The sequence below is a fragment of the Anoplolepis gracilipes genome, chromosome 15 (assembly GCF_047496725.1).
Source record: "Anoplolepis gracilipes chromosome 15, ASM4749672v1, whole genome shotgun sequence".
Lineage (NCBI taxonomy): Eukaryota > Metazoa > Arthropoda > Insecta > Hymenoptera > Formicidae > Anoplolepis > Anoplolepis gracilipes.
Window position 1 is genome coordinate 340222 of NC_132984.1, and position 24937 is coordinate 365158.

General features: G+C 37.5%; 2 protein-coding genes across 6 annotated transcripts; both read left to right on the forward strand.

Moving 5' to 3' along the window:
- The first annotated feature begins 98 nt into the window (after window positions 1–98).
- Stv (BAG domain-containing protein starvin) lies at window positions 99–14726 on the forward strand. 3 transcript variants are annotated; one of them, XM_072907688.1, is made up of 3 exons: window positions 99–422; window positions 8779–10272; window positions 10494–14726. In XM_072907688.1, exons 1-3 carry the CDS (start codon window positions 243–245, stop codon window positions 10878–10880), a joined length of 2061 nt encoding a protein of 686 aa, XP_072763789.1. In that variant the 5' UTR covers window positions 99–242; the 3' UTR covers window positions 10881–14726. The 3 variants fall into 3 exon arrangements, with proteins under 3 accessions (XP_072763789.1, XP_072763790.1, XP_072763791.1); XM_072907689.1 differs by lacking the exon at window positions 99–422 and adding an exon at window positions 5021–5413; XM_072907690.1 differs by lacking the exon at window positions 99–422 and adding an exon at window positions 8173–8272.
- Window positions 14727–16854: 2128 nt separating this feature from the next.
- LOC140674272 (alanine aminotransferase 2) lies at window positions 16855–24871 on the forward strand. 3 transcript variants are annotated; one of them, XM_072907692.1, is made up of 7 exons: window positions 16855–16999; window positions 17834–18125; window positions 18192–18596; window positions 22195–22527; window positions 23047–23491; window positions 23740–24008; window positions 24102–24871. In XM_072907692.1, exons 3-7 carry the CDS (start codon window positions 18246–18248, stop codon window positions 24378–24380), a joined length of 1677 nt encoding a protein of 558 aa, XP_072763793.1. In that variant the 5' UTR covers window positions 16855–16999; window positions 17834–18125; window positions 18192–18245; the 3' UTR covers window positions 24381–24871. The 3 variants fall into 3 exon arrangements, with proteins under 3 accessions (XP_072763793.1, XP_072763794.1, XP_072763795.1); XM_072907693.1 differs by having other exon boundaries at window positions 18197–18596; XM_072907694.1 differs by lacking the exons at window positions 16855–16999; window positions 17834–18125; window positions 18192–18596 and adding an exon at window positions 21590–21824.
- The last annotated feature ends 66 nt before the right edge of the window (window positions 24872–24937 follow it).

Sequence of the window (24937 nt, forward strand, 5' to 3'; positions counted from 1 at the left end):
GTACATTTTCAAACGCAAACTAAGCAGGGCGCGCATGCGCGCTCCTTGGGGCGCCACTAGTTCGCACTTTTTCCTTCGTGTGTCGCGCGCCGCGCGCATTCAGTGGTTCAGTGACGCGCAAGCCTTCGCGTGAGAAGGGTGTCTGTTTGCTTCAGTGTTCGTAATACGAGGAAAAGTGAATCGCTCCACGTGTTGTTGAGAAACCGACGAAAAGGCGCGCCGTGTCGTCAGCCCGGACGACAATGTCGTTTTACTTTCGTGACTCGCCGAGATTGGCGGACCGACTGCGTGACTTGCCCAACGACGAGCTGCTGCGGGAGGTCCAGAAGAGGTTCAACGAGAACAACGAGGATGCGTTCTTGGACACCGGCAGGCGCACCAGAGGTGACTCCTTCGATCGGCCTTTTGCGCACTTTCCGAAAGTGAGTACGATATTTATTACGTGACCGTTTTCCCTTTACCCCTTTCTCTCTCCTCTCACGCGTGCGTGTGTGTTTAAAATTCACGATCGCGTTCGCGAATGCCAAGGCGCTCTCTTGTCAACCTTTTATTTTCCTTTTTTTTTTTTTTTGCTTTCTTTTCTCTTTAAAGAGATGCTGGACTACCGACCGAGTTCTAACCTAAACACAATATATTTGCTTAATATAAAAGTTGCAATTTATACACATAAAATAAAAGAGGTTCTTCAGAATTCTCTCAGAATTGCATCAAAGAATATTTGTAAATTTTTAGAAATGAGCTTAGAAGGCTAGATAAAAAAAGTGTCCGTTGCGGAAAATGTTGCCGCACAACCGGCGGCAACGAACTCGAATAAACAAATATACCCATTCGTGGATGTATATTTTGATGTATCGCGAACATTGACGTATTGACGTAAACATCGATGCAAGTTTTCGGCGCGAGAATATAATATGTATTGTCGGTTTACGTCTGCAATGTCGTGAGACTCGAATCGAAGCGACGTTCTTCGCTCGGAGCCGAATTTCTTCATATATTTATAGCGCCGTCCTAAAATCGCTGCCGACGATCGTCTCGGTGGCAACGAGACGATCTTTATCACCCTATAGATCCGCGGGAGCTTTTTCTCCGCCGGTTATTCTCGTCGTCGCGATATTTTCAGATAATTCGTAAAAAACAATCCGCGATACTTTCCGATGTTTTTGCGAGCAGAGATACAGGTCGAGTTCGACTCACGCGCGCTCTCTCTCTCTCTCTCTTCTTCATTTAATTAAAACGCATAAATGTGTCATTATATATAGAGGTAAATATGTCGATTTAAATTAAGATACACACATTTTATGACGCTGTCATTGTGACAGATACACTCCAATATCTCGCTACATTTCCAACGGTGGTTATCGTCTCTAGAGAAAGACCACTTGATTATTATCGGAGCGATTAAAGAGCTCCCCTTCCCCTCTCTCTCTCTCTCTCTCTCTTTGTTACTATGCGATAAAGAAAGAAAAAAATTTCTAGTTTTATCGTGAATGTCGCCACAATGGAAATATACTGATCGTAGGCGTGCTTTCCAGACACTCCCTAACTGCAATATCCCGCGAAAGGGCCCTTTATCGTCATTCGTGAATAGGTCTGAGAAGCGAAATAGCGTTCTGTCTAACTGGACCCTTCCGAAACGACGTTTCGACGGCATGGCACATATCGAGGGTAGGCCACCCTTATCGATCTCGGTTAGGTTTGCTGAGAGAAATAACATATTTCCGACCCTTCTGCGTGTGTGTACGTGTGCATTTTCCCAGTGCCTTGATGACGAGAGATGCATATCTGAAGCCGCGTTAGAAAAATGTAAGCATTAAAGTTTAACGACAACGAGCGAATTGTCCGATCCAATTTCAAGCTCTTTTTAAACGTTCTTCGTCGCGCTTCTCGTATTTCTCGCCGCGATAATTTGCCGAAAACTGGCCGCTGATCGAACTCGGCAAAAGAGGTGAGTCGGTGACGCGATCGATAACGTTCCAGGAAACGATCTTCGCGACACGAGGTACGAGGTATGCTAATTGACGCTGACAATACGGAACAGGTGATTCGGTTATAATGTACGGCGATGGTCTACAGCTAGAGAAAAAGAGAGAGAAAAGTGTGCCTCATTACGTAAAGCGAATTGTTGTACGTATGTGTATGTATGTGTTCCGGATAATTCTCTTCGTCACATCTCCCCTTTAAGTCTTTTATTAGTTTGCGCCGGAAGGAAGGATAACACGCCTGACACGAATGATTCACCTCATCTTTGTGTGAAAATATGTATTTACATTTCGAAGAATCTTCAAAAGTTCTTCGGGACGAATTGCAAAATGTAGGAAGAATATATGCTTTTAATTTCGCTTTCATAGATTTTTAAAAACGATTTTTATTTAAACGTTAAATCAGTCGACGTTTTTTATCGGTGAACATATTGTCGAGTAGGGTGAATTTACAAGAAGAAATGTAGAGTAAATATTTATTTATTTATTTTTTTTTTTTTTTTTTTCAAGAAGGTCGAATCTAGGAATTATTGTAAGAAACGTATAATTTTCGTGACCTTATGGCTTGCAACAAAGTACGTCGTCGAATCTACGCACAGCTGTACGTACAGTTGGCAATAGAGAGTTGCATTTACACACGTTAGCGTTATTTATACACGTTTAACGTATTAAAATTTGTCGCGTTACACAACGTGCCTTGCGTAACAATAGAGCAGCGTGTCATTCGCTCTTTCGAACAATTTAATTTTTAATTCGATAATTTGTAATACTAATCATCTCATAGAAATGGCTTCGGATGATAAACGTCAAATCTCGAAAGTAATGGAAAAATAAATTGTTCCATATTCATTATCGCATGTAAAAGTGACGGCAAAAATTTAACGTCGATTTACAACGTGAATTAAAAGTTATTTCAACAAGTAAACAAGTTTTTATATTACACACGTGCTCTTGTGGCAACATAATGTAATCACCGTATACATTTTTTTAGAGATGTCGTTATTCATTGTATATTATCAATATTCTTATATTCAAGATGGACAATGTAATTATTTTTCAATTTTGCTATTTTATCAGTATCATCACAATCAATGAAAATTTATCGCTACTTTTTGCATCTGTTAGAATATTGTTTGTCACGTGTAGAATTTATAGCAGCAATATTCCAGCAATACCTCTAAAAAATTTAGATCCCATTGCCAAATATTAATCACAAATATAATTGTCCTTGGCAATAGGCCTTAAAGAGAGGCATCACAGACAAATTTTCTGTCCAAATTACACTAATAGTACGGATATAAATTCTGTCTCTGTCATTTAAATAGATTAAGTGCAAAATATATATGCGGTATCACAGTATTTGCTAATAATAATTTATTTATTTAATATTTCTATAAACTTTAGCAAAGAAGACCAATAAATAAATATATAAATATATGTGCGAATAATTCTTTCGACAACAATTACTCAATTTTGCAGTCACATCACTTGGCTGGAAATTGGGTTTCTTAATGGACTATTGGTGAATTTCACGCTAATACACGCGCCGGCTGCTGCTCCCCCTTCTCTTCTCCGACTTGCGTGGCGGATGGCGGACTCGCGCCACCTCCTCGCGGCTCGTGCTCTCCTGGCACCGCTATCGATCACCGTAGATCATCGATCGTCATTATCGATGATCCTGCGAACGATCAAAGTTCGGCGCGCGACACCTCTCGAGATACGAACGTTTGATGTATATGTATATATCCTGTGGTCTTTTAAAAAAGAAAATCGCCGTCGTTATTATGATGGCGATACTTTACGTTATGTCATTTATTTGCGGTTAATACACAGAGCATAAGCGCCATTTAGGATTACATAGTCGACATCGGGCCGAGTCATTTTCGCCGAACTCGTTATCCCGCGCATAACATTGCGATTCATTCATCGCTATAATTCGCTCTACGCTCTGCTTTCCTTAACTGGACATCCGTTTTTCTCTGAAAAATACCTCACGATATCGAGCTCTGCTCGCGTTATTCTCGCGTTATTCTCGCGTTATTCTCGCGTTATTCGCAACGCGTGTTTCGCGAAATATTCAACTTGCAATGCAAAGTCTCCTCTACCTAAAAATATAGGTCACGTCTTTCCTTCCCTCTCTGCCTCTCTCTTTAGATTGTTCGAGAAGGATCTACTCGTTTCACCTTCTTACCTATCCACCAGAATTCATATCTCTCCTTCCACAATGAAGCAAATGTGTGATCAATCACGCTTTGATAAGAACAAGAGACAAATGAAACGTGTCGATTAAAAAACGAACGAATTCATCTCGTCGTTAGATCTGTAGCGTTTTCTCCATAAAGAGAGTAAGAAGGAGAGATGGAAAAATTAAGAAAAAACTAGACGGATCGGCTACGTCAAAAATTAATAAAGTGTAAAAATTCGAGATTCATGAATCTGATATTACGCAAAAATTAATTATTAAAATTAATTAAATTATTAAGTTTATATTTTGAAAGGCTATAGGTGTTTTGCGAAACGTCAAACGTAGTTGCTCCTTATAAACGCGAGAAGATTCTAGCACGTTCTCGCGATCACCTCCGCCTCCGCCTCCGCTCGCCGCGCCGCGCCGTGGCGGTCACGTGGTCATGCGACCCACACGTAATCGCGCATTTAAGTTGCCCGTCGCAGCCCGCGCCTACTGTCAGTCTCGCTGTCGTCCGCGTCCGCGACGGTCGTGTGCGCGCACTCGCTGCAACGCAACACGTGCGTCGTACGCATGTTTTCCTTCCTCGCGAAAAAGAGAGAAAGAAAGAGAGAGAGAGAGAGAGAGAGAGAGAGAGAGAGAGAGAGAGAGAGAGACAAGTCAACCTTGAAAAAGTACACCAGTGACGGCGAGTGAGAAAGAGACGCAACCAAGTATATAGTGGCTCGCCGCTTATGTAATCGCGGCCGGAGGCAGTAAGCGCGTGAGGAAGAAACGAGGAAAAGTCAAGAGGGAGAGAGAGAAGGAAGAACAACTTGTGAGTGTCAGTTATTGCGAGAGAGAGAGAGAGAGAGAGAGAGAGAGAGAGAGAGAGAGAGAAAGAGTGTGTGTGTGTGTGTGTATGAGAGAGAGAAAACGCAAGATTTCGAGAAAAATCTCGCGAGAGCTTTTTTCTCGACGTCTTCCAATCGTGCTTTCGAAAGTCGCGCGTGCACACCCGTACGATAAGAGTTGCGAAATATATATCCCGAGATCTGGAAAAAAAGAGGAAAGAAAAAGAATTATAGCTGTTATATAGTGAGGTAGAGAGAGAGAGAGAGAGAGAGAGAGAGAGAGAGAGAGAGAATTTGTGTCACGTATCCAAAAACGGACGCGGGCTCAAAAACAAGTCCAGAAAATGGACTCGCCTGTCATCGTGGACGCAGCATCCAAATTCGGACAGGAGATCGATCTGGACCGCTCGTTCCCCGTAAGTGACGTTACATCCACCTTTTTTTCCCCCGTTATTTTCTTTTTCACGCGGCCGAAAACGACGAGAGAAAACCCCCGGACAGATGACGCGGACAGTCTCGAATCGTACAACACTTTATTCCGAGAAAACATAACCTCCTCGTGGAGTTTTGACATTCAAATTTTTTCCCCAAGAAAAATTCGTTCCATCACCGTTAATCGTCGGCGAGTAGAATAAATGTCACCGCTACGTCATTGATTACGCACCGCGACGATTAACTCGGCATCGCCATTCAAAGTCTCAATTACAAAACGAGAGACAGAGAGAAAGAGAGAGAGAGAGAGAGAGAGAGAGAGAGAGAGAGAGAGAGATATCGATAACCTCCTTTCCAGGAAGACAATCCGAACCCTTTAATGGAATCAGTGACACGCACGAGATATTTCCATGCGTTCCGAGCTCGCTCGCTAACGTCCTCCTGCTTCTCCTTCCGATATATGTATGTCTCTCGCCCCCTCTCTTTCTCTCTCTCTCTCTCTCCTTCTCCACCTGCTCCTTCTCGCATTCCGCATCTCGACATCGCGTGGAAATCAGAAATAGCATTTACGTGGAGCGCGCCGTATTTTTCGCGGCGATAAAACGCTCGGTTTGAAAAAAAAAAAAAAATTGAGATACGTATTTACTGTGACTCGATTTCTTATTCGCCGTGAGAGAGGCTCGGAAAAATTTGGATTATCGGTCTTATTCATCTACTCGCAGTCGCAATGATTATCCGTATAAATTAACATATATTAAACGTTGAAATCACGCGCATATGAGGGAAAAAAAAAAATCGATATGAGAAATGATCGCGGATATAATCGCGTGCACGCGACCGTCAAAAAGTGCCGGGCGGCCGTGACGTCACGAACCCATTTAGACTTAGACGCCTTGCCATTATTATTATCGCGATCGATAACGCGATACGACGTTACGTCTCGCGAGAGGTGCGGCGATTCCGCCCGTGACGTCATTTTGGCGCGTTATCGGACATATAGACCCTTTCGAGAGGCTCGATCGCCCCGAATCACGGTTTCGCATGCGAGGGAACGAACACACGAAGGTATTAGAAGTAGAGACCACTTTATACACGGCAACGTTCTTCCGCACGTCGCGGATGACGTTTATGCTGCGACGGCGGAGGTTCTGGAACGCGTGACGAACCGCTTGCGTGGGCGTATTTGCGTGTGCTCCAACGAGACGAAGACAGGAATAAGAATGGAATGAGACCGAGCACAATCGTCGCCCCCCCCAACCCCACCCTTCTTCCTCTCCTCTTGCCTCCCCCCTCCCTCCTCCCCCCACCTCTTTACGTATGAAATCATCCTGTGGAAATATAAGAAGTTTTTCCAGAAAAAGAGAGAATATTTTTTTTTTCTAATCTCAATATTGTCGAATATTCTTCGCCTTTTCCGCGACATTCTATTTACTCGGATGCACGTGTATGCGTGTGTAGGCTTGACATTTTTTAATATATACATTTGCAGATGGATAATGTAATGCGAGTTTTTCGACGTGACACGTGTATATTCGCGCGACTCTGTCTATTTTACATAATATAATATATGTCTAATTTTATTCATTTAACGCGCTCAAATATATTACAGAGTACAAATGATATATAGAAATTCGTGGGAAATTTATGACAATTATACTGTGTTGGTAAAAATGGAAAGCTCGAGCAAATTCCTCAAATTTAAAACAAATTAGTGCTATGAAAAAAAAAAAAAACATTAAAAAGTGTGAAATATTTACGTAAACATTAATGTCCATTCGTAAAAACGTGCCAAGTTGTTTTTAAAAATTAATAATTTCTCTCTCTCTTTTTTTTTTTAAATCTTTATTTCAAATAACATGATACATTTATATAACAGAAAAATTAAACGTTTCGATTTAAATGAAAAAAAAATCAATACGATTATTTTGATTTATAAAAATGTTTTCTTGTAAGTGTATAAAAACATGTCTTTCTCGGATTTTATTTGACGATTATGACGAGAATTTCTTGCAGCGATTTTTATCATGTACATCTACATATGCTGAATTAATGAGACACAGTAATTTTTATTCACATTAACATATACTTTATGCGTGTATCTTTTTTTTCGGTGCGCTCTTTCGTTTAACGTTAACTTTGAAAATCCAGATTAAAGGAGATGAGGATATTTTTTAAAAATACACTATAGTTTTGAATAAATATATTAATCTCTTTAGCTCGTGTCAAACGGAGCGACGATGAACAAAATTTTCAGACCGACGCAGAATTAAAGTCTGAAAAGTGACTGAATGACGTTGTTATGTATGGAAAAAGTGAAAAATTTCCGCGGTTGACAGATGAAAAGAGCGAACGCGGCAACGGTGGTGCGTTTGTGAATTTTGTGAGCGCTGGCCAGGGGACAGGGAGCTGGGGCCGGGGTCGGGAGCCGGCAACGTCGTACGTTGTGTGCCGAAAATAGGAAAATCCGATTATCGGGCGTAGGTGCACGTATATAAAACGCACGTTTCCCGTTCTCCTCTCTACCTCTACTCCATTTTTCCCTCGCGACTGTGACTTTCTTATAATGTCCATCCGCCGCACCGCTAAGTGGAACGACGACGTGACCTCGATTCGTCGCCGAAGGAGGAGAAGGTGGAGGATTCGTCACCTCGTGCCCGATTACGCGCAATTTCCCCTTCGTGACGCCCTTGCTCGCGCTTGCTTGCTGGTCGGATCAAAAAAAAAAAAAAAAAAAAAAAAAAAAAATACGATTGAATGTCACGTGTAATTATATACCGTCATTAATGCCCAGTGCGCCTGAATCTAGTGAAAGTTTTGGAGTATACACGATGTCCGGGGCGGTTGTACGTATGAAGCTGACAATAAGTGTGATGATGTATATAAGCTGCGAAAATATTTATTTATACACGCTTCTTCCTCTCTCTCTCTCTCTCTCTATATATATATATATATATATATATATATATATATATATATTAACAAATTTTGTTGTACAATAGTTTTTTGCGAAACATTTCTTTGCTTTGGAATAGGGTAAAGGTGCCAATTATGAGATACTTTGTTTTAAAAGCTTATATTTTCTTTAATTGTAATTTTTAACTCGAAAAGCTTTATGTGATTTTATAGCTATAGTACATTCAAGTTTTACCACTAAAAAGCATTAATATTATCAACATGAAATAGTAACATTTATAAAGAAAAGTGATTGCGTTCGTAAAATAATTGGAGGTCTCGTATTAGGAACCGCCATTGCTCTCATAATAGGCTCCTTTACCCTACCACTTTGCAGGAATAATTGTATACGTACCATATATGCGATAGCAACTTTACGCGATCTCTATTCTTGCAGAGTTTTCCGTTTGGCGACGAGACCGACGTCTTCGAACGTCCACGAGGTGAGAGATTCCGCGCGCACCTGGACGATCTTGCGACACGTCATCCCGAGTTTGCCGAACATTTGCGCGGCCCACCTTGGTCGTTCGGCGGTTGCCTGTCGCGCGACCGTCGCCATCGACGCCGCGGGTCCGGTAGTAGCAGCAACGACGGACAGCAATATCAACAACCGAGTCAACAGCATCAAGCGGACGAGGACGCGCATAGCCAAGCGAGCGGCAGCAGTGCTGCGAGCGGCGCGAGCGCCGTTAGCTCGCATAGCGGCGGCGTGCCGGATTTGACATCGTCGTCCGCGATACCGCAATACGGTCTACGCAACACGGTAGACATAGGCCAGCAGCAGCGACGTCGTAACATGGAGACAAGTCCGGAGAAGAGTGAGCGCGGTCAGCGCTCCATGTCGGCGCCACCGGAGAATCGGCAGCAGCAGCAGCAGCAGCAACAACACGGTCAAGGTCAGCAGCAACCCGGCCCGCTACCCGGCCAAGGACAAAGATTCGTGTCCCGAGTGGACATCACGCCACAGCACAATCAACAACAGCGCGCTCAATCGCCCAGCAAACCAACTAGCAACGTCCGGCACATACCTATCTTCGTGGAAGGCCGCGATGAACCTGTGATGTCGAAACTCGCGACCGACGATACGCCGCCGTCCGCGTTCCATCATCAGCGACAATCGTCGCCGCCGCATTTTCACAGACCGTCGCACTTTAATGAACACTTTGGCAGACAACACTGGCCACCGTCGCACTTTCAGAATGCATTCTACGATCCGGGTTATGAGCAACCGCAGACGCGACGGCAGCAGCAGCAGCAGCAATATCAGCAACCCCAGCATCATCAGCAGCAGCCGCAATATCATCAACAACAACAACCGCAACATCATCAACAACAGCCGCAATACCATCACCAGCAGCAGCAGCAGCAGCAGACTCAACAGCCACAGTATCAACAACAACAACAACAACAACAACAACAACAACAACAACAGCAAGAAATACCGAAGCCTAAACAGCCGGTTCCAAAGGATCCTCTGGAAAAAGTCGCCCAAGTACAGAAAGAAGTGGATAATTTGGCAGAACAGGTGCGACGTTATGTCGGTGGCTTTCGACAAGATAAGGAATACATTTACCTAGACGAGATGCTGACGCGCGAACTACTCAAGCTGGACGACATTGAGACGGAAGGTCGAGAGAATGTGCGGCAGGCACGTAAAAACGCTATCAAAACCATACAAGACACCATCAGTTTGTTGGAAACGAAAGCACCACTTGCTGGCCAGCAGCAGCTGCAATCCGTTACTCAGGAAGAAGAAAAGTGCTCCGAAAAGAAAGATCAACAGGAAAAAAACATCTCGCAAGTTCCTGAACTCATGGATGTGGACGTAAAGCAAGAGAAACAGGACAACGAACCGATACCGCTTCCACCGGCGCCGTTATCACCAACGAAGGTGAGAAATCATAAGAATCTTGAAACAACTGACATTATAAAATTCAAAATGTTTCATTATGAAATTTTCTAATTTTAACAAATTTCAATTTTTTTTAAATTATTTTCAATTTGTTTTACATTCTAAACTATCATTTAACTTATTTCTTCATTACTTTTTATTGTAATATTTATAATGGACCGTCCTATTAATTTGATGTCTTATTTTTTGTCTTTTTGTAGACGAAAGTAGAGTCTTTGGAAAATGAAAACGCGACAATGGCCGTCGAATCTACGAATAAGAATGTCGCTCCCGCCTTCCAGCAGGGCATCAAAGTCGACGAGAAAAGCGAGCAGAAAATAGAAAATCGTACGGCAGAAAATACAGAACTGAATGTTGCACCAACCGAGCGCGCGGAAGAGGCGAGCGACGGGAAAGATGGTGACACGACGACACAAACTAGAGACACGACTTCAAAGCAGCAGACGGAGGAAACGAAAAAGGAAAAGATGGAATCGCCGGGATTGCAAAAGAAGCTAAAAAAGACGAAGAAGAAGGAACAGCAGCAGCAACCGGTGTCCGAGCAAGCGATTCCGCTACCACCACCCTCGACGGAGAGCACGAAATAAAGAAAGTGTCGTATAGTCAGACGTGGATAAGACTCGACGAGAAAAGGAATTGTAAAAATAAGAATGAAGATTGTTGAGAGAAAGAGAATTTCGTCTGGAAAGGACGACGGAAAGATTTTGAAAGACATCGAATAATCACAAAGTGACTCGATAACTAAGGCGTAAAAGCATTAAACGCTTGCGCGGCAGCTGTCTTCTCTTTTCTTTCATTTTTTTTTTTTTTTTTTTTTGTTTTGTTTTGTTTTTTACTTTTTTTTCCGATGCTAGGAAAAAACTAGTCGCGTGCGAACCGTGCAACGAGCGAATCTTGCGAGTCGCTCGTCATTGCCTTAGGATGAGGCCTTCTCTCTTTTATAGACCGAAATAAACGCGAGCGAGTAGTGCCGTCCGTAAGTTTGCGCGAATAGCTGACTTCCTTGCGGAAATGGCCCTCTCAAGAACAAAGTTTTCTAGAAACGGCTGCGCGTCTGTATTCCATTATATTTTTTCAAAGAAGAATCTACATAGAAGAGGAAATCCGCATAGGGATACACGCGCAGCGAATAAATTTTTTTCTTCCGTCAAGATGACAGTCTTTGTCGTTCTTTTAACTTATTTTGTCATTCGCGGATTGATGATGAACGATTACAAGATGAAAGACGTGTTTAATTTGTGTGAGATGAACTCGAAATCGCGCGTCAAAGTCGTACAGTCGTTATTTCTCCCGTACAGACTAAAAGAAACAATCAAAATCCCAGAGCACGTGACTTCGGGGACATCTTATATATAGAAAGAGAAACGTAGTTCACTATATAGAGAAGCGCGCTATATACTCATCCGTCGAGCAGACCAGGTTGCATCGTAGGCATTTATTTGAAGTATCTTGTACGATTCTATACAAAAAAGATCGCAGTAACAATCTTACATAAATAAAATATGTATATTTGTTTGCACAAACAACAATTTTAGAGCGTAAAAGAAATTGTATTTTATATAAAGTAACACATGTTCGATATGAAAAAAAAAAATTTCGATTTCTTCCAGCCTGTATATTTTTCGCGCTTCTCGCACGTGTAGCAAATGACAGATTGGTCTGCTCGGTTGGTATATAACGGCATTGTAATCGGTACAGTATTACGTGGAATGTACACGTAACGACGACGATAAGTTAATACTGATTTCTTATTGTACGCCTATTAATAGAATGTTTATTATTAATTTATTGTATGCCTGTATGCGAGATAATTTCTTGTTTGCGAGTTGTATGTTTGTTGCTGACGCTAATAATTGGTCGCATATCACACGCACGTTCAACGTGTCATCGCCGCGACATAAAATGTATATATGAGACGTATTGTACATACATATATATTGAGTCGTGAACGTTCGTTGATCACTTCCTTCGTTTCTTTCTTTTCAAAATTGTACAGGATAGTTTTATGTAACATATTTTTCAGTTAACTGTATCATGTAGATTATTTTTTAAAACTTCAAATTTTAACGAGACTATAATTAAAATCATATCAGCGTGATCGAAAAAAAAAAAAAAGATATTTGAGATAGTTATAATTGTAATTTCTTAAATTTTTAAGAAATTAATTTAAGGGACGTTTGCAACAGTTTTTTAAACCTCGAATGATTGAAAACATAAACTTAATTTTAATTTAAGATTTACTTAGGACATTGAGATATTGAAAATTATAAAGCGATTAGATATCCATTATCGTGAAAAAAAATCAACTTTGATCTTTGTTAAGAGTCTATATGCGAAGCTCGCCGTTGCACGAATATCCAGTGGTCCAGATTTAGCGTTGGTTTGGAATTCTCTAAGCGTCGGATGTGCGATGCTTGAGAAAAGTTAACTCGAAATGTCAGAGAGATTTAAACCTCGTGTGTTTAAGGCCTATATTTATATAAGTAAATTCTAAAATTAAAAAAAAAAAAGTATCTTATGGAGTATCACATAAAGGACAGACGTGCAATATTCTTAAAAAAACTCTCCCGAAATTTTAATCATTACTCGATTTTTTTTATTGATCGGTTGAAATTTTTTTTTTTTTTTTTTTTTGCTAAAAATGATAAAAAATTAATCATAATAAATATAGTTACAACTAGACTGTTGGCGTTGGTTAAACATATTTAACCACCGCCAACAAAATCAGAATAATTCAAACTCTAATTTGAGGATCTCTCGGTTTTTCGTTCGTGGTGATGACACTCGATTACCCCCCGTCTTTTATTCTCTCTCTCTCTCTCTCTCTCTCTCTCTCTCTCTCTCTCTCTCTCTCTCTCTCTCTCTCTCTCTCTCTCGCATCTATACCCTGTTTTCCAGTTGTCGGAAATTTTGTATATTTTTCTGATATGTGAGATATGTGTGTGAAGGAAAGAATAAGTGCGCGTGACAAAGATACGTATATACACATGGCGAAAGTGTGCGACTATTTTATGAGATTAATCAGAAAAAAAGAAAATACAAAGTCTGCTATATATATATATATATATATATATATATATATATATATATATATCGCTCGTTTTATTCCCCAGAAATCAGAAGCGACGTAACGATGATACTGCAGCTGATTTTCGAAGTAACGTTGTCGCAACTGCCTATCGATATTAAACTTTCCGTAATTTGATTTTGTTAATAGACATTTTTTTTTTTTTTTTTTTGCGATATGCGCAATTTGCGGGAAAAAACCAGGCGGTACCAATGACCTGCTAATAACAACATCCGCTAAATGCAGCTGTTGTCTCGTCCATTGCCAAATTCCTGCGAATTGTTTGCACTTGACGCGCAACGATTTAACTGTCATCTGGGAATATCCCGTTCGACCATGTGGCGAGAGAAACAACTTTGACGTTAGTCATCCGCGATTGTTGATATTTTTTGCGTATTATAAAAGAGGAGGCTGGTGCAAAAATACTTTTATGATCGCGTCTCTAAAGAGAAAGGTACAAAAAAATATATTCTTTTTTGTTTCCTTGATCTACGAAACGATATAAAATGCAACGTGTTTTAATTTTTTTTTTTTTTTTTTTTTTTTACAAGATCATTTTTGTATTCGAAATTATTCGTTCGGTAAAATGGAAGATTTTATTTTTATATAATTGCTTTTTCATTAATCAGTGAGACGACGCGATAAAAATTAAATTAAATTAAATTAAATTCTTTCCAATGGATAGATGGTCAAAATTATGTTTATTTCACAATTTTGCGTAAATAAAAGAGGCGTAGTCTGCCGTAATATCGTCGAGTGAAATTTCGCGAGCCATAAACTTATTGTTTAAATTTTCAGAGAGCGAGTCGTATACTACAAAACGAATAATAACAACGAATAACCGCGACGGCGAAGAACGAGCGGAACGTTCCGCGAACTTGGCACGTACGCCAGCCAAAAATAGCGATCGGTTGGGCTGTTGGAGGAGAGCGAGCGCGTTTTTGCGTCGCGAGTCGCGACGCGATAGCGTCGAGCGGGAAATCCCGTTGAGGATGCCACGTCGAATCTCGCGTGCTCGCGTGTCACCAGCGGGGATGCGTGGACGAAGGACGTGCCACGTGTATATTTTCCTCCACCTTTATCAATTTATTGTAAAAAAGAAAAACTCTTGCTCTCAAAAATATGCACATTTTTATCATTGGAAAAATTGAGAAACAAGAAATCTGCAAGAAAGACATTTAGTATTTTCATCAGATTTCGCAACCAATATAGTTTAAAAAAATTTACACTAATTGTAAAAGTGAAATCAGAGTATTTTTTTTAAGAGAATTTTGCGCGCGCGCTAAGCAATATATAATTATATTATATATAGGTTGAAAAAAACATATGCATAAAGCAAATTTTAAATAAAATAAATTTCATACATCGCCATATCTAAAATTTTTACAATATTTGCTGTGTAAAAATGTGCGTGTGTGTAAAGTTGTTATGGTTATCATAAACTTTTGAAACATATAATATATAATATACTCAAGAGCGTGTATTTTTAGATGTTACATACGCATCATGTAATTTATATTTGTGTCTTTCAATAATCTTCATTCTGTTTCCGCTACATTTTTCATATTTTATTTCTCGCTTCGAGTCCTATAAATGCACATCTATTTTATTATAAATGCGAGAAATGTAATGGATATTTTGTCTTATACGATATTATCTATTTTTTTTTTTTGTTTTTTTTTTTTTTTTTTTTTTATAACAGTAGTATATAAGCATGAAATGACATTGAATCAATCAATTGTCGGTAAGAAAGAATTTTTTTTTATCCTAAAAGGGTAAGAAAAAGTATAATAAATATATATATTGAGTATTGCCATCTCTCGTAATTTTTCGATAATTATTATTTAAAATTTAATTATTACCTATTATTGTTAAGAGAGAATCAAATTTTATCGAAGTAGATAATAAAGTATTTAGTATTTTATTTTTCCGCACACTGAGCGCATATTGAGGGTTATCTTTATTGTTGACATTTAATCATCTGCAAGTCATTTTTTCCGTCAATTATTGTCACCAAATTGTCGGTGTCCGCAAATAATTTTTGAGCCATAAAACCTGAAACTCAGAAAATGAAAATATTTACAGGTAAATTATTAAATTATCGATTATATATTCTTTTAGCTGAAACACAGAAATTGTTGTTGTCAGGGCGAGTGCAAAAGCAGATAATATTACATATACATATCTGCTTTTATGTCGACTATATACCGGCTCTCGCACCTCCATACGTATACTTACATAATAGCGGTCACTCTAAAAATACAAAAGAGGAGCAATACACGGGAAATGTGGAATCGCATTAAAGTCTTATTATTACACTATGCCAAGGTGACATCAGAAAGTGACAGAGGAAGGCTGCTCGTAAAGACAGAGGTGAGTAAAAATTCTCGATCACCCTTCGACTTACAAACGATTATACTTGGATAAATATTATATATATTATACTCCTTCCGTACCGAGAGACGTATATTATTGTTACAAAAGACACGCAAATAGATCCCGCGACCTTCGGAATATAAAATCTGCTCCTGATAATCAGGGGAGTCAATCGTCCGGTCGAGATCAATCGACGATCGTCAAAGAGTTTACTAGTGTTGATTACTTTCATCATTATAAAGGCCGATGACGTGCGCGCCTATTATTATTATCAGATAAACACATGTAAATTTTCTTTAATTTTTTCAATTAAATATAACGAATGGGAGATAAAACTATATCGATCGTAATTTTATATCGGTTGTAGTTCATAGTACGACGATCATGACCTTCGGTCGACACTTGGATGGTTCTCAATGTTATCCCGATTTTTCGTTAAAATGTATACGAGATCTGTTCTTCTTAAATTTTGTTTTCTTAAATTTTTCTTCTTGTTTTTTCTGCATTTAAAATAAATATATATTTATTATTAATTGAATGTATATTTCAAACTTCATTTCTTTCACTCGCTTCGTTGATAAAAATATTCGATATTACAATTAGATTGATATATATGATTCTTTTCTAGATAATTGGAGGATGATATATCAATTTGCCATTTTATATAATTTTTAGGGTAGGATACTTTTTTTTTTTAATAAATAAAAGGAGATACCGAACATGAAAACCTGACATGAAAAAATACAGTAAAGATATCGAAGAAAAGAACAAGATGAAAACAACATGCAGAAAGTACAGTTTTAAAACAAACTATAATTATATGGCTCCATCTAGTAAGATCAATATACCTGTATGTTTATTCTTTACATCATGCCTATTTTATATTCTTATACAATGTAATCTAATCCAATGAATTAATAATCGAAAAGTCTATTCGATATCAAAAATTGGCTTTTATTAGATTCTTCGAGAAAAGGTGAGACAATCTTTATTTTATTCGTCAAAAAATTAAATGTGCATTTAATTAAAAAAATTATGATGCGAAAAAAAATTAAATTTATGAGTTTATAGGTTTTGCGAATTACTTGAACTCGCGTCGAGAATCACTGCGATTTCGGGCGAGAAAAATAAGATATGCGACTGCGCGAGTCTTTGCAGCATATCGTTCGGTTTCTCACTGTGTTTTCATGCAGCGATCCAGTGACATCGCGAGAGGCACAAAGACACGGATGTGATTCGTGACACATACGATAACCGGTCAGGGTAATTATTACAAAAGTTATTCTGCGCGTGTCACGTATTCCTAAAAAAATATACATGTATTGTTTCAGAATATGTGTATATACATACACAGACGTCAAAGTATACATGATATATGTTACAAGATAACTTGCAGCGATATCGTACAATATTTTAATTAACGTGCTCTCTGAAAGTTGAACATTGTAAAAAACAAAAATATTGAAAACACAAATTATCATCAAGGTTTGATATCGCGTAGAATTCGCGCGTTCAGGCCTGTAATTATATTTACACGCTCGTATCAATCTCTTATCTGTATTGATTTCGTTGATATTGATTGTCACCGCACAGCTGATTTGACTCTGACATTTCTTCTATGCGGTTTTACGTACATTTGGCAAACAGATAATATTAATATAAACTATTATGTAATAGCAAAAGTAATAACTGTTGTATGTAAAACGTTTATATTTTTTTTTTAAATCTTTTCAAAATTTAATTTCTTTAATATTTCGAGCACAATTATAACTCGCTAATATTATACCAATCAATATTAATAGTGAATTGATTTGTGCAAATAAATAACAGATGACAGATTGAGCCACGTGCGAATGCTAGTTATAAGCCTGAGCGCGCGAATTTCTACTCGATGTTATTGGGAAACATTAATCGCTTATATAATTGAGAAATTATAATAATCTAAATATTTTCGTGTTATAATTTTCGACTCCATTTGATTAAAAGATTCGATGAATAAAGTGAAAAGGATGTAGGAGATATTTTATTTCTACATTTTATATCAAGACTCAATTTCTCGTTAATATAAAAGCGAATAAATTATGCATCTTTTTGCAGGACAGCGAATCGCTTTTCGCAATCATTTGTATTCGCGCGGGTCATCATCTTCAACATATCTCATCTGACGTCTGACCCAGGTGGCGTGCCGCTTGAATCGAATTCCGCAACTCCGCAGCGTCTAGTGGAGGAGTAGAGGCTTGGGCTCGGAAACGTGCGTGCTTTCCCCTTTCCTCGCGCCGCGACTCGCGACCCTCGCAACAGCTGTAATCGTCGAGCTCTGAGGTGTGTGTGTGCGCGCGTGATTTTTTTGCATCAAGTTGTTTCACAAGCCTTTTCATCAAGCGATGAGGTAAGGAAACGCGAATAATAATCGTCGTGAAGAAATTGACGAGTGATAAGAACACAATCTTCGTAGTAAAGGTTGAGGATAAGAGAAGAGGATTAGTACAGACCTTCATCACAAATCATCATGTCGCACGCGCGTCTGCGAAACGTCATGATAGTCGGCGGCTGGCCGACGAAGAGCATGACGACAACGGCAACGACAATAGTGAGACAGGCTGCCGGCGGCAGTGGCGGCGAAGGAGGTGGGGCAGTGCTCAATAAAGGAGTAGGGATGACGGATGGCGGACCGGTGTCCTCCGCGTTGCTCCAGCAAACGATCACTCCGTATCGTGGCAAGGCGACAAGCGCAGCCATGAGCCCGTGTAGCAAGGTCCTCACCGAGGACAACGTCTTCGTGAACCTGCGCAAAATGGAGTATGCGGTACGCGGACCGCTGCTTATAAGGGCGCTGGAACTCGAGAAGGAACTGCAAAAGGTAAGGTAAGCCGCGAGTCAGAAACTGACAGGAAGCGAACACGAGGGCGAGAGTGATGTTTAATTTTAATCGATCTATATCAAATTCTATCGTCCAACACAATCTTAATTGTTTTTCCAATACGGGAGAAAAAATATAAATGCATCGCACATTTTTTCTTATTGTTGGAACGCACAATGACTCAGTAGTTACGTACAATACAAAGAATATAAACTGAATGAGAGTGTGGATGAGTCGCGGTGGGGAAGGAGAGCGAGAGGATGCGTGCTCGGTGACAGACGCGAGGTTGCCATGGTGAAACGCCAAGTGTCAAAGGTGGAGGAGGAGCAGAAAGGAAAGGGAAATAATCGCTAATTGGACCTTTCTTTAACTGCGAAATTAAATTGAAACCAAACTCAATGATTGACTTGATGTAAAATCCGATGAGTAAAAAGAAAGAGAGAGAGAAATATACACACATATACACACACATATATATATATATATATATATATATATACCCTAACAGTACACATGTTTAAAAGACATTTATAAAAGATCCATAGAATGTTAAAAAACATTTTTTAACATTCTATGGATCTTTTATAACAGAGTATACATGCCTTTAGTTGAATGATTCATTGAATTTTTACAAATAAAATAGTATGACGGAAAAAATACGTATATTTCAATTCTTTTTCTTGCGAAAGAGTGAAATCATCTCTCTATCTCTCTCTCTCTCTCTCTTTCTCTCTATGTATATATATGCGAAAAAATACGTATATCTGAATTATTTCTTTACAAAAGAGAGAAATCATATGATATGATACACAAAATTCTTTACATTGTCGTCTTATCCCCGGATTACCCTTAAATTATACCTCGGATTACTTAAGATTACCTAATATTATCTCAAATTAAAAAGAAATTTTGAAAAAAAAATTTTACTTTAAATTATTTTAACGCTAAAGATTATTTAGATTTACCAAAAATAACCTTGGATTAGCCAAAATTTTGCTGGGATTGCCGCTGAATTATCTAGCCCTTGTACAAAAATTACCTCAGTGACCAACCCCTCGTAGAAAGATTACACGCAAAAATCTGCATCATTTTAATACTTACAATTTTTGTTTTCGTGTTTTTTCTTTTTCTTTCTTTTTCTCAAACCGATTTAAATCTTTCAATTATGCTTTCAGTTGGATGATTCATTGGAGTCTTAAAAATAAAATAGTAAGACGAAAAAATAGGTATACCTGAATTATTTCTTTACGAAAGAGAGAAATCATATGATATGATGCACATAGGTCTTTACATAGTCTTATCCCAGAGCAGAATGTACGATAACATATCAGTACATATGTACATAAAGTATTATATTGTAAACATGCAATTGCAGTGAATTAATTAATTTTTATATGTGCCAGAATGTATAAATTTGAAAGAAATTTAATGAGATTTGCAATCTCATGCTAATTACCTCTCTTACTCTTTTAACCTAATCGATAAGACATATATATATAGCGAGTGATCATATCAACGTTTATCGCGTCATTGGGCCCACTCGTTATATCATCAGAAACCGAATGATTAGTAGTAATAAAGTCATATAAAAATATAAAAATACTAGTATTAACGTTGTATGAGCCATATCTCGAAGATAATAAAAAAAAAAAAAAAAAAAATATATAGATTGTGTAATATTGCATCTAAAAATGACATGGCAAAATTTAATGATAATTTAACACGAATCGAAAGTTATTTCAATAAAAAATTTTTCTTGTGTTCTTATGGAAATAAAACATTGTTATACGTATAGTAAAAAAATAATGATAAAATTTTAAATTTTTATTTTGTTATTTAGTTCTTTTGTTTCTATTCACATTATTTTTATCATCTTTATTCGGAGAGTATCAAAAAATATTCATATTTTCATTTCTTTTTACAGGGACTGTGTATAACTAATAAAAACTGATTGTAAGTAATAAAATTCTCGAAAAGTTAAAGAAGTAATTTAAAAGATAACTAGGATATCTTGTTGGTTTTATCTTTTGTCGTTACGCAAATTGTTTCAGAATAAATATGTTTTTTTGAAAATAATTTTTTTTCCCCAAAGCTTGTTTCAGATCCCCTGATTTTGAAACGCCAGATGTTTCGAAAAAACATTCATTACATTTTTTAACAATCGGAGCTTGCCATTTATATGTTAATGGTTAACGGCCAATTTAAGAAAAGAATAGAGACTGTTTTGTTGTATCGCGTATCGGAACAATTATGCGCAATAATAATAACATCAATGAATCGCAGACGCGTTGTCATTGGAGGTGAGCATTCTCGTGTTCTGCTCAGCTTCACATATAATTGCGTAACACCCGTAAATGACGCAATTATACAATAATGAAACTTAGCACGGTTCAGAAGGATAAAAATGTTTCGCAATATCATCCATTTGAAAATTATTCAGCTTAAATAGATTAATCCGAAAATTAAATTTTAAACAATTTAAAATATATATATATATATATATACATATATTTTAAAAAAATTTTTTTAAATATATGTATATAATAAAATCTTGTGTGTATATGTTTGTACGTATGCGAAAAAAAAAACAGGATAGAAGATAAAAGAGAACATTTTAAAAATATTATCAAGTTTTGCGAAAAACAGAGAGATAAGAATTAAAAGAGAAATAAATAAGATTAAAATAAAAATAGAATAGAATTATACAGAGAGGCGTACAAGTTATAAAAACATTTTCTACAATGAGAAAGAAAAACTGTATTAATTTAATATCGAAGTTGTAATATTTAAAGAGAAAAAAATATATTTTGGAAATGTTAACAGCAGTTAAATTATTTCTTAAAAGATTGATATTTACATTTTCGAAAGAGTACAGAGAGAGTATAGAAAACAAAATTCTGGTAATAAATATTATTTGTCATAAATAATATTTATGACAAAGTTATAAAGGTCGTTTGAACTGTTTTTTCTTTCTAAACATTGACAGTTTCGTTTAAAAACTCATGTTGACTCATGACGTGTCTCGTTGTTTGTGTTTATCTCAAATTTAATAACCGTTGATTTTAACTAAGTGACATATTTAATTGTTCCATAATTAAGTTCTACTTTTAAACCTACATGTCCCATTGGATTCTTTCTTCTCTTTCTTAATTTACGTTTACACTTGAAAAGGACCACAACCATGGTCGAAACGTCGTGTGAATAAATTGAATGATTTTGGCTAGTCAGGTCGTTTTAATTAACCCGTTGTTTAAAATTTAATAGATTTTTGAATTAGCGATTGAATAGTATCACATACAAATCTGATTTTTTATTCAATTTTAATCGAATCTTGTTTCAATGGAACTTTAATTTAAAGTGTGTTTAATTAGCAAAATATAAATTTGCAATTAAATATTTGATATCGCATATTTTCTAATCGTTGATTGTTTTTTCAAAATTTGGTAAAAAAGAAAAAAAAAAATTTTAGGTAACTAGAGTAGGTAACTAGACTTATGCTTCTTAAAGATATTTGACATTTATCTATACATTCTTAAAAAAAAAAACTTAAAATATAAAATTGCAATTAAATATCTAATATCGTATTTTCTTTTCACAGGGGGCCAAGAAACCTTTCAATGAAGTGATCAAAGCTAATGTGGGCGATGCTCACGCGATGGGGCAACAACCCATCACATTTCTGCGACAAGTGTTGACCTTGACAGTCTCGCCGAAACTGTTGGACGATCCGTGCTATCCAGAGGACGTGAAGGAACGTGCCCGGACAGTCCTCAGTGGTTGCAAGGGCGGTAGCGTGGGCTCGTACTCGGAATCAGCCGGCATCGAGGTGATTCGTAAGCACATCGCGAGTTATATTCAAGATCGCGACGGCGGTATTCCTTGTGACTACAACAACATCATCCTATCGAACGGTGCTTCTGACGGCATAAAGGTGCGGAATTGTAGTCTTATTCTTTAAATGTAGCTTTTTTTCTATTTTTAATCTAGTTTTTTGTGCCTGAAATAAAAAATTAATGATAAAAAGTGTTATATGTATATGTGCGTTAAAAAAGTAGAATTATAAAAATTATATTACTCAAGTAAATATACATATATGTTTATACATTAAAGAATTAAAATATTAAAATTTTTATGTTTTTTTTTTAAATAAGTTGATTATAATTTAGATAATAGTGGATTTTTGGTTTTTTGTTGATAATATTTTAGTTACCATAGTTTATTTTTGTTTTGTTTTTGTTCAGTTTATCATTCTATTGTATTGTGGATGATTTTAATTGCGATTAATTGTGAGTGTGTAAACCAGAAGTTCATCCTAAGCCAAAAGGCAAGGATTAAATTAAAAATAAAACAAAAAAAAAAAAAAATAAGTTGATTATATTAGAAAGAAAGTTACCAATACTACATCTTGTTTTCTTATCTTTTGTATCTAATTTCCGATTTTATTTTCCAGTTCTTTCTGAAATTGTTCAACCAAGTAATCGACAATAAACCGTCCGGCGTGCTGATTCCGATTCCGCAATATCCTCTGTACTCGGCAACTTTGGCGGAATTTGGTCTCGCGCAGATTGGATACTACCTGGACGAGGACAACAAGTGGTCGCTGGAAATTAATGAATTGGAACGAGCACTAGGGGCGTGCAAAGGCACGTGCAATCCGCGGGTGTTGGTGGTGATCAATCCTGGTAATCCAACCGGCCAAGTACTGACTCGCGCGAACATCGAAAATGTCATTCGCTTCGCCCACAAGAACCATCTGTTCTTGCTAGCCGATGAAGTCTATCAGGACAATATATATGATAAGGACAGCGCGTTTCATTCTTTCAAGAAAGTCATGACAGAGATGGGCGAACCGTATTCGAAAATGGAGCTCGCGTCGTTTATGTCCATCTCAAAAGGTGCGTAAAAAAAGAAGAATAAAATCGGAAATTGTTAGAAATTGTTATATTAATTAAAAAACATTGAACCTGATAATTTAAGGAACACACATATCTTCTTAAGCTGCATTTATATTGTTTGTTAATGTTATCGCCAAGGTTTGCAATAAGCAAGTAAATTGATAAAAAAAACTATTGAACCTCTAAATCAGATTCACAAATATTTCTCGGGAATTTTCAGAGCAAAATTATATTTTCTTTTTTTGCAGGATATATGGGTGAGTGCGGGATCCGTGGTGGTTATGCCGAGATCATCAATTTGGATTCAGAGGTGATGAAGGTGTTGCTGAAATCGATCTCCGCGATGCTGTGCCCGACCGTGCTCGGCCAGGTCGTGATGGATGTTGTAGTCAACCCACCAAAACCGAACGAGCCATCGTACAAGAACTTTCAAAAAGAGAAGAAGGAGACACTGCGGTCTTTGGCGGAGAGATCGCAGCTCGTCGTTGATACGCTCAACAGTATTCCAGGGTTTAAGGTGATTTTGATCTTTTTGCGTAGTAGACGATAAAGAAAGCTGCTCTCGATTGCGCTTAAAATTGTACATTCGTCTTTTTCGTTCTCTTTTTAGGCGAATCCAGCGATGGGCGCAATGTACGTGTTTCCGCGCTTCGAACTGCCGCCAAAGGCGATTGAGGCGGCACGAGCGAAAGGTCAGGAACCGGACGCCTTCTACGCGTTCAAGCTGCTAGAGACTACTGGAATCTGTGTGATTCCGGGCTCAGGTTTCGGCCAAAAAACCGGCACGTATCATTTCCGGACTACAATACTGCCGCAGAAAGACAAGATAAAAATGATGCTTGAAGCGTTGAAGCAATTTCATATCAACTTTCTGAAGGAATACAGCTAAATCCTTATATAATCTTCTAGTGAAAAAAGTCACAATTACAAAAGAAATGGATTAACGAGGAATAATCATCTAGAGGCTCGTGCATATCTGCATGAAGACTTAATTTACAGTTAAGTTAAAACGTCGCGAATGTAAAATATTTTTGTTACAATTAATAATTGTATTAGTAGCTCATTATTATGAGTTACTATATACAGAGTTGTTATTAAATTGTATAGAATGTGATAAAAATCAAAATTTGTTGAATGTAAATCTTATCTATAAAGTCTTACAAATATTTGTAAATACATATGTCGTACTTATAATCATATCACATGTATGCAATAGAAAAGGAAAAAAATTGAATGTTACATATATTACATCAGACTCTTCTAGATTCTATTCTCTTCCATTTTTATTGAGCTAGTTTTTTTTAGAATAAACCAAATTTTTTTCTTTTATGTTGTTTTCTTGTTTGATTGCGTATTAAAGGAATGATGATATAAAGTACATATTTTTTGTCATTTTTTTGTTTTATCATTTTAAATTCTCTGATTGCGGGTAAGTATACATTTTTA

Excerpts from the sequence above, each read along its gene's own strand:
- LOC140674272 (XM_072907692.1), top strand. The coding sequence starts at position 18,246 with ATGTCGCACGCGCGTCTGCGAAACGTCATGATAGTCGGCGGCTGGCCG. Across the intron at positions 18,597-22,194 it reads TCGAGAAGGAACTGCAAAAG|GGGGCCAAGAAACCTTTCAA; the intron begins GTAAGGTAAGCC and ends TTCTTTTCACAG. Across the intron at positions 22,528-23,046 it reads GTGCTTCTGACGGCATAAAG|TTCTTTCTGAAATTGTTCAA; the intron begins GTGCGGAATTGT and ends TTTATTTTCCAG.
- Stv (XM_072907688.1), top strand. The coding sequence starts at position 243 with ATGTCGTTTTACTTTCGTGACTCGCCGAGATTGGCGGACCGACTGCGT. Across the intron at positions 423-8,778 it reads CTTTTGCGCACTTTCCGAAA|AGTTTTCCGTTTGGCGACGA; the intron begins GTGAGTACGATA and ends CTATTCTTGCAG. Across the intron at positions 10,273-10,493 it reads CGCCGTTATCACCAACGAAG|ACGAAAGTAGAGTCTTTGGA; the intron begins GTGAGAAATCAT and ends GTCTTTTTGTAG.